This window comes from Ochotona curzoniae, unplaced genomic scaffold (assembly GCF_017591425.1).
Source record: "Ochotona curzoniae isolate NIBS_2020 unplaced genomic scaffold, NIBS_Ocur_1.0 patch63, whole genome shotgun sequence".
NCBI classification, from domain to species: domain Eukaryota; kingdom Metazoa; phylum Chordata; class Mammalia; order Lagomorpha; family Ochotonidae; genus Ochotona; species Ochotona curzoniae.
The window spans coordinates 1-9,883 of record NW_024467043.1 but is presented as its reverse complement, the minus strand read 5'-3'; the positions used below and the strand labels follow the sequence as shown (position 1 = coordinate 9,883).

General features: G+C 43.0%; 1 protein-coding gene across 2 annotated transcripts; it reads left to right on the top strand.

Moving 5' to 3' along the window:
* Positions 1 to 119: 119 nt before the first annotated feature.
* LOC121168145 (pyridoxal phosphate phosphatase PHOSPHO2) lies at positions 120 to 4,704 on the top strand. Of its 2 annotated transcripts, XM_040997965.1 has the most exons (3): positions 120 to 291; positions 772 to 802; positions 3,783 to 4,704. In XM_040997965.1, exons 2-3 carry the CDS (start codon positions 797 to 799, stop codon positions 4,539 to 4,541), a joined length of 765 nt encoding a protein of 254 aa, XP_040853899.1. In that variant the 5' UTR covers positions 120 to 291; positions 772 to 796; the 3' UTR covers positions 4,542 to 4,704. The 2 variants fall into 2 exon arrangements, with proteins under 2 accessions (XP_040853899.1, XP_040853900.1); XM_040997966.1 differs by lacking the exons at positions 120 to 291; positions 772 to 802 and adding an exon at positions 1,083 to 1,323.
* Positions 4,705 to 9,883: the final 5,179 nt, after the last annotated feature.

Below are 9,883 nucleotides of genomic sequence, written 5' to 3'. Positions count from 1 at the left end.
CCGGAAGTGACGCCGCCATCGCCGAGGAACCGGGAACGCGCCGCGGTCAGCCGCGGGTCTGAGGAACTGCGGCTGCGCCTGCGCGGGAAGCAGGGGTCCGGGTGTGCTTGGACCGGCCCTTGCTGGGCAGTTGTGGGGCGCTGTGGGGAACCCAGCTGGAAGACGCCTCGCACAGGGCGGGCGACTGCCGCCGCCGGGCCTCGGCCGTGAGGTGCAGCCTCTCCGGTGAGCACCTCGCCGGGTTGATCCCCGAGTAAATACCGACTCCAGTCCCCGGGGTGGACCCTGCAGGTGTGTGAGCGCTCGAGGCCTAGCCAGGGTGTGTGTGCGCGCAGGTTTCTTCGCAGGTGGAATATAAGGGCAGACCTCCTCCTTCGGCTGGGGAAACCTAGGGGCTGGAAGACAGAGCTTCGTTTTTGAAAGTTCTTGTTCCTGTGATGTGCTCAGGACTAGATGAAGATTTTTTTTAAGTAGTGCTGAAAGTTGGCTATTGTTCCGAGAGTATTCATATTAGAGCCTTTAAATAGTTTCTGTTTCGTGGTGAACAAACCAGTGAATGGAATGTGACGGATGTTTGACACAGAAATACTGATTGTGGACATGCGCTTGGCTTCAAAACATCTTTTTCTAACGTGTTGATGTGCGAATGATTTCCTTCCGGTTTCGTTGGGTCTAACCTGTAGAATTCAGGCACAAGCTGAGGTTTCAAAACAGAGGCAGCGAAGAATTGTATGGAGCTTTCTAATATCAAGTTGTGCTGTTTCTTTCCAGGTTTTCTGTCAGTTGTGCTGCCATAATGCTGGTAAGTATGAAAGGAATCATTAAGTATTTGTAGACAAAAATTTGTGTACATATAATCCTGGTGGGTTTTTCAGAAGCTAATTTATCAAGTGCCAGGAACTAAGAAGGGTCAGAAATGTGCAACCCACGTGGGCATGCATCCTTCTTTACTATGTAAGCATTATCAAAAATAAAATAAATCTATTGTTTAAAAAAAAAAGGTTAAAAGAAATGCACAACCCGTGTGAGCTGACACCTGGGCCTGCCGTGGTTTTATATGGGATTCTGATTTCCCAGGTCATAGGTGATAACAGTAACCAGTGTAGCAGTGGTTTAGCCTCAGCAGTTTTACTTGCAGGACATGCTGGACTACGGAGATGCATGGAGAATCATCTCCCAGTGAAGATTTTATGAGGTTTTAAGTAGCTAGGATATATTTTGAATTTCATAAGATGTGATGCCATTAATTTGCTAGTTTTGACAGGCGGCCAAATACTATTTCAAACTCCAGTCCCCGGCTCTGACCCATGAGTCTTCACACAGGTAACTGGAGATTTGGAGTTACTTGCTTGTTCTATGCCCTTCACTCTCTACCCTTGTAAATTTAAGAAGATGGCGTGTGCATGCTGATTTGCAACATTCAACAATATAGCCATGTGTCAAAATGCCACCTGATACCCCTGGCAGGTTTCTAATAAGAAGAAATAAATAATCAAATACTGTTATTAATTTTAGGAGGTAAGAACTTTCCTTTCCTTTGCTCCACACCGGAAGACCTTGTCCCCTACATACACAATGAGCATATATTTGAAAACAGCTGGTTGGTGTTTAAAACTGAGGATTGTCATGGCTGTTTAAACTCTATGCTGAAGTAAGGTTATTTGCCTTAGAAATACTAATTTGAGGAAGTATCTTTAATAAACACTAATAGAAAAAGATCTGATATTAAAAAAAAATTACTGTGTTAGATCAGCCATGGAACTAAGTTCCATTGCTGTATTTCAAGATCAATAATTTAGGAATTTTAGTGACTTTTTTTGTGCCTAATTCAATCTAGGTTCAAGGTAGCTTTAAATCAGCTTGAGTTACAGTTGAAAAAAAATTTTTTATTATAAATTCAAAAAGCTTAAAAGTGATGTTTAATTGAAAATGTGCTAAAATACAATGGTCATTTGATCTTCAGTTATACTTTATTGCTGTGATATTGTGCCTATTGGAAAATGATTTCAATTTTATTTTCTGGGATCCAGTTAGACAAAACTGGATTAGACATTTAAAGCTGACAAGGTTGGGAAGTGTCAGAATATCACAATGTTACCCCCTTGAGCTGACTGAATTTAAAGAAACACGTTAATGAGTTAAGAGCTCTTTTCTGTCTCCACTTAGTGCCTGCTGTGCTAAACTGGAAAATACACGGGGTTAAATGCTGTTTCATCTTTAGTTGATCTCCTGTTTTGTTTTGTTTTGTTTTTATGTAGTGAGACGTAGAGAAAGAGAACTCCTTTCTCGGGGTTCACTCCCCAAATGCCCACAGTGGCCCTAGCCAAGAACTCAATCTGGTCTCCCGCCTGGGTGCCAGGAACTAAACTACTTGAGCTATCACCACTGCCTCCCAGGCAGAGGAGGAGAAAGTGAGAGATCCATCTTCCATCTTCTGGCTCACTCCACAAATGGCCACATAGGATGTTGTCATTGCAGGCCGTAGCTTTACTTGTTGTACCATGATGATGGCCCCTTTTCTGTTTTTTTAAGGTTTGTTTATTTGTTTAAATGGTATAGTTACAGAGCAAGAAGAGAAACACAGAGAGAAACGTCTTCCATCCGCTTGTTCATTCTTCGAGTGCCTTTATCAGCTGGGACAGGGCCAGGCTGAAGCCAAGAGCCTGAAGATTCATAGGTGGGTGGCAGAGGCCCAAAAATGGGCTATCTTCCTCTGCTTTCCCAGGCACATTAGAGCAAGCTACCTCAGAAGTAGAGCAGCTGGGGACTGAACCAGCCCTCATATAGGATGTCACTTAGCAGACCATGGCTTAAAGTCCTGAGCTGCAGCACCTGCCCAGTCACTTAATTGTAATATGGGCAACCAGAAACCTATTTCAAGTTAAACTCACTCTCTCTCTTTTTTTGAAGATTTATTTTATTTTTATTGAAAAGTCTTCCATCTGTTGAATCACTGTGCCAGGCCTAAACTCTCTCCCTCTTTTTTTTAAAGATTTATTTATTTTTTTGGAAAGGCAAATATACAGAGAGGAGGAGAGACAGAGAGGAAGATCTTCCATCTGATGATTCACTCCCCAAGTAACCACAATGACCAGTACTGTGCCAGTCCAAAGCCAGGAGCCAGGAGCTCTTTCTGGGTCTCCCAAGCGGATGCAGGGTCCCAAGGACTTGGGGCCGTCCTCGACTGCTTTCCCAGGCCACAAGCAAGGAGCTGGATGGGAAGTGGGGCTGCCAGGATTAGAACCGGCACCTACGTGGGATTTTGGCGCATTCAAAGCAAGGAATTTAGCTGTTAGGCCATCGTGCCAGGCCGCTAAACTCTCTGTTTAAGAAATTATTCTGAGGCTGTGCGGTAGCCTGGTGGGTAAAGTCCTTGCCTCCCATACACCAGGATCTCATATGACAGCTCCACGTGGATATGATCAACGTATACAGTAAGAATTATTAACTTGTATTTTTCTTAGAAATTTGTAAGAACTCATTAGTTTATTTTTACCTCTGGAGATACCTCAGTAGTTTCAATATGAAAATTCAAAGAATCATCCCCAGAGAAATACAGAGATACTTAGTGTTGTTTTTAGATGTTGTGTCTTCCATTCAGTTAAAGCACTCAAATGTGAACTTTTTATCTTAGGAAAGGGTGCTTACATGGTGGTTTTAACATGCTTGATCACTTATTTATGATCCTTGGCTTAGCAGGTTAACAGTTAATTTATCAAATAAGTGCAATAACTAGATATAGAAATACATGTGCTTTCAGAATAATCTTTATTCTCTTTCAGGCAATCCAGTCTCCTCCTGGAACCATGAAAATCTTGCTGGTTTTTGATTTTGACAATACAATCATAGATGACAATAGTGACACCTGGATTGTGCAGTGTGCCCCAGACAGAAAGCTCCCTGTTGAACTACGAGAGTCATACCAAAAAGGATTTTGGACGGAATTTATGGGCAGAGTCTTTAAATATTTGGGAGATGAAGGTGTAGGGGAAGAGGAAATGAAAAGAGCAGTTACTTCCATACCTTTCACTCCAGGGATGGTAGAACTTTTCTCCTTCATAAGAAAGAATAAGGATAAATTTGATTGTATCATTATTTCAGATTCAAATTCCATCTTCATAGATTGGGTTTTAGAAGCTGCCCGTTTTCACGATGTGTTTGATAGAGTGTTTACAAATCCAGCAGGTTTCGATAACAATGGTTATCTCACTGTGAAAAATTACCATACTCATACTTGCAATAGGTGCCCAAGGAATCTTTGCAAAAATGTCGTATTAGAGGAATTTATAGATAAACAGTTGAAACAGGCAGTGAATTATACCCAAATTGTTTATATAGGTGATGGTGGAAATGATGTTTGTCCAGTATCCTTTTTAAAGAAGAAAGATGTTGCCATGCCACGGAAAGGATACACTTTACAGAAAACTCTTTCCAAAATGTCTGGAAATCTTGAACCTATGGAATCCTCTGTTTTGGTTTGGTCTTCAGGTGTTGAAATCATTTCTCATTTGCAGTGTCTAATAAAGGAGTGTATCCACTAAGATTAGATTCAGCATCATAAAATCTAAAATCTCCAACAGCTAATGACTTAGGGAAGTATTTTTTTTCTCACTGAAAGTAATTCCAGAGGTAAGTATCTTGAGGCCTTTTTCTTGCTCTAACTGCCGTAGCATTTGGCTTCCAACTTAAAATCCAAGATTTCTGTTCAAGCTACAGCCCTCACAAAGACATTCTTGCCAGCAAGAAGCACAGTGAGAAGGTCTCAGCTCCTTGTTTTAGGATATTTCCTGGAAGGGGAAACCAATGCTGCTGCTTAAATGCCATTGGCTAATACTTGGTCATAAGGCCCCAGCTACCTGCAAGGAAGCAAGGGATAGAGAGCTCTCATTCAACTGGTTACATGCCCAGGAAAAATTGGGAAGAATACAGACTAAGGTAGGTGCATGCCATTAGTGGTCTCTGCTAAAGGTGCTTGATAGATTATATTTTGTTCACTTATGCCTGGAAAGAGTAGTCATACTATACTTTGTCAGATATTTATTTTCAAAAATGTGTCCAGTGGTTAAACATCTTAACTATTTTAAAATAAGCCTGATGTTTTATTCACATAAGAGAAAAAGGCTTCCAAATGTGTGTAGTGTCCTCCTAAAGATATAGGGATACAATATGTATTGTTCAAAGCTATCTATTTCTTTCTAACATGGATTACATATTAGAGTTCTTCAAATATTTTATAACATAATAGGCAGTAACTACAGTGCTGGTTTAATCAGCTGTCTTTGGCATTGCAATCTTGAGCGATGTTATAAATAAGTTGTAGAAATACTAACATTTTAGAAACCTTCATAGTAGAAATGTTGGCAAAATACAAGTTACCTGAAAAACAGTAGTCTGTTTTTTAAAATAAGATTTATTTATTTGAAAGACAAAGAAAATCTGCTATTTTATACCCCAAGATCCAGTCCTGACTCAGGAGCCCAGAACTCCATCCAGGTCTCCCATGAAAATTTTAACAAAGTGTTGAAAATCACATGAAAACCAAAGTGGAAACACAACTGAAAGTGACCTTGGCAGAAATAGCATTTTTAGTGGATAAACAGAAAAACACAGATAGCTGAGGAAAAATTAGCCAGTGAGCACAAATTAGAATATCCAAAGAGTAACAAAATAATGGAAGTACAGAAGATGAAATAATAACATCTAATTTGATAACTTGGTATTCCGGGAGAGAAAAACAGTAATGAAGGAAAAGCAGTAATTAAAGAGACAATGAGGGACCAGCCCCATGTAGCAGATACAGCTACTGCCTGCAATGCCAGCCTCTCATATGGGCATTGGTTCATGTCTTGGCTGCTCTGCTTTTCATCCAGCTCCCTGGTAATGGCCTGGAGCAGCAGAAGATAGGCCAAGCACACTGGGTCCCTGTCACCCATGTGGGCAACATGGATAAAGCTCCTGGCGCTTGGTTTTGCCCTGACCCAGTCCTGGCCACTGCGACCATCCATCTGGGGAGTGAACTGAAGGATGGAAGATGACACACTCTCTTTATCCTTCTCTCTCTAACTTCAATTTCTAAATAAATCTTTTTGAAAGATATTACAAAAAGAAATTCTGGCAACTGTATATCCTTAACATTAGCCTATAAAATCCCTAGGAACCTGAAGAGGACAAATAAAGAAAAACCTCTTGAAATTATTTACTGTGAAACTTCTGCTAAACAAAGGTAGAAAGAAGTATAAAGCCCGTTGGCACTGTGGGTGTTCTCCGGGACTAGCAGAAAGCCCAGAAGTCTCAGTACATCATGTTCCGTGGCAATGGCAAGAGCATGACAAACACTGTCAGCAAGTGAAGCTGGCCTCCCTTCAAGTGCCCTTCCAGATAGGAATACAGATAAAATTCCCTCATTTTTTAAAAAAAGAACCAAGTTAGTAGCATATTTTTCTTAAATGCTTAAGGAGTTTCAAGAGTGAACACATTCCAATCGAGGTTTCTTTACTGGAAGGCTAGCACTCATTCCACTGTTTAAGTAGACACAGCACTATTCAGGTTGTATATTTTTTCTTTGCTAGACATCAGTAGTTTGCGACTATCATCTATTGCTGCATAATAAATTATCTTAAAATATAATAGCCTATTATAATATAAACAGGATAGCATCTATGGGTTAAAAATTCTGGAATTTTCTTTTTCTTTTTTTTTTTTAAGATTTATTTATTTTTATGGCAAAGCCAGATTTACAGAGAGGAGGAGAGACTGAGAGGAAGATCTTCCGTCTGATGATTCACTCCCCAAGTGACCACAACAGCCAGAGCTGAGCCGAAGCCAGGAGCCAGGAGCTTCTTCCATGCCTCTCACATGGGTGCAGGGTCCCAAGGCTTTGGGCCATCCTCAACTGCTTTCCCAGGCCACAAGCAGGAAGCTGAATGGGAAGCGGGACCACGGGGATTAGAACCAGCACCCATATGGGGTCCCAGCGCGTTCAAGGTGAGGACATTAATTGCTAGGCCATGCCACCAGGCCCAAATTCTGTCATTTTCAGCAGGGTGGTTCTGGCTCAAGATCCAAACCAGGTGAAGGTGTCAGTTGAGGTGCAGTTATATGAAAACTTGCCTGGAGTGGAAATGTCTGCTTTAGGATACCTCTCATACATCCTTTGAAGGAAACCTCAGATCTTTACTATCACCATGAAGGCTCAATTCATAGCTGACTAATGGTGAGATATTTGTTTTCTAATTGCATTGGCTTCTCCATAAAGCTTGAGCTCGCTGAAAAGCATGGTAGCTGAGTGATCGAAGAGAAAAGGCTAGGAGAGCACTAAAAATGCCTTCTGTGGCCTATCAGAAGTCAAATAGCAACATTTCTGACATACTCTTTGTTAAAATTGTACACTAAATCTTACATTTTAAAAGGAAAATAATTCAAAAAATGTATAGATGGTCTTTAAAACCACCAGTGCCTCTAAACTTCATTCCTTTCATCTAAGTTGTATAATTTATGGGCATATAGTTTTAGTGATATTCCTTCTTAAGTTTTTAATTTTACAATGAATGCTTATTTACTCACTATGAGGATTCTGCCTTTAATATCTTATTCTTATCAGTCTTCATCCAGTCTTTCTGCCATACCTGGGACACACAAAAGCCATGGCTAGCGGACCTGCTTAGCAAGACTAAATCACAGAACCCACCAGTGAGTGTCAGGGCAGCGTGTGGACCATGTTAGGTTAGGACATGAGAGAGCTGGGTCTGGGGCCAGATTCTGTGGGGAATCCTGGGCTCGTCCATGTGGGAAGGGCAAAGGGTAATGATGGGCTGAGCTAGGCATGACTGTGCAACTCACCAACATGCATAGATACAGGGATTGGGAACAGGGCAGGCTGGTTCAGGCTGCAGTACCGGCAGTTGCACCCAAGAACTGGATATGGGGTGGACCAGGCTGCAACATCTACCAGTACACACAAAGACTGAGATTTGGGGCACAAATGGTGCTGGGTAAGGGCCTGGCACCTGCTGACAGAAATGAAATCTGGGTCTGGGAGTGGGCCTGGTGGGAGAACTTGGGGAACTTCCCAGTGGGCCATAGCTGCCACTGTTGAGCACATGAGTCAGGGCTGGGTGGTGATCAGGCTGGGCAGAGCTGCTTCACTTTTTGCCAGGTGTATAGGTTGACTCGGGGGGTGGACTGGGCAGGACCAGGCCAAACCATAGCACACTGGCATGCACAGGAGCCAGGATGGGGTATATGGGCCATGCTAGGGTATCACTGCTACCTGTATGTATAAATGCTAAAAACGGTCAGGCTCTGCAGGGTTAGGCTGTCGCATCCACCAGTGAAAGTTAGGACTATGGGCATGCCAGGCTGCAGCATCTAATGATGAAGGCCAAACTGAATAATAGGTTATGCTGGGCTGTGTCAGAGCAGCCACCAACACGCTCAAGATCTGTGTCTTGGAGTGAGTCTGGTTGGAGAGCTAAAGGGATGCTTTGGCTAGGTTGTGGTTCCCACTGGTGAGTGCAAGAGCCAAAATGGGGTGAGGGCTAATGGGAGCTGCTCCAACTAGGCTGAAGTTCTCACTGGTGTATGTAAGGGCTGAGTATGTGGTGAGCAAGATTAGGCTGGGCCGCAGCATCCATTGGTTTGCGTATGAGATGAGGCTGGGAACAGAACTGACCAGGTGACTACAACCACCAGTGTGTGGACTTAACCAGACCCAGCTAGCACAAACAGGAGTCAGATTGGGCTCACCTCCGGCAAGGTTTCTTTGGGGATCCCTACGTCCCAGCTCGATCACTGGACTCAGAACTCAAACCACAGGGAAAATCATGGGATGTGTGGCCTAACTATAGAGTGCATGTTTCAGAACTGGATCTCCACAATTCCTAAGACCTTTGCAGTGGATGGCATGCCCAGATGTTTATGGGGATATGACAATCAGTTCATTGAGGCCCACGAAGATATCTGGTGTCATGGAGAGTTGAAAAAATTGGACAGCTCTCCTATTCAAGTTTTGACAGTATTTGGCAAATCAAAACTCTAGGTGAGAGCCTGGTATGGTAGCCTAGAGGCTAAAGTTCTCACCTTGCATGTCCCAGGATCCCATATGGGCAATGGTTCTAATCCCAGGAGCCTTGCTTCCCTTCCAGCTCCCTGCTTGTGGCCTGGGAAAGCAGTCAATGACAGCCCAAGGCCTTGGGACCCTGAAGAAAAATATAAAATAACTCTAGGTGGACTATGTTAGTCAATGGACCTTGGAAGAAATTCCTCAACCTTGGAGCAATGTAATCAATGACATCTCAGGACTATCAAAATCACTTTAACAATATCCTTAAAACAGGCTCCACACTGGGGACTCTGGGATGACATCAGGTGGCTGTCCCCCATTCTTTGGAATTATTGCTGTTTGGCTGCTAAGAGCGGCCCTCTCCCCTTACCCTCTTCATTGTCTGCATAAAGAGGAAGAAAAAAAGGAGATAGGAGGTAGTTGTCTCATCCACTTTTCCCCATTCCTTGACCTCCTCACCCTAATTGGTGATTTAGATGGGCATGCATCCTTCTTAACTATGTAAACATCACCAAAAATAAAATGATTTTATTATTTTTGGGCCCAGTGTGGCAGCCTAATGGCTAAAGTCCTCACCTTGCATGCGCAAAACCCCATGTGGGTGCCGGTTCTAATTCCGGCAGCCCTGCTTCCCATCCAGCTTTCTGCTTGTGGCCTGGGAAAACAGTCAAGGATGGCCCAAAGCCTTGGGATCCTGCACCTGCATGGGAGACCTGGAAAAAGCTCCTGGCTCCTGGCTTTGGGTCAGCTCAGCTCCATTGCGGTCACTTGGGGAGTGAATCAGTGGACGGAAAATCTTCCTTTCTGTTTCTCCTCCTCTCT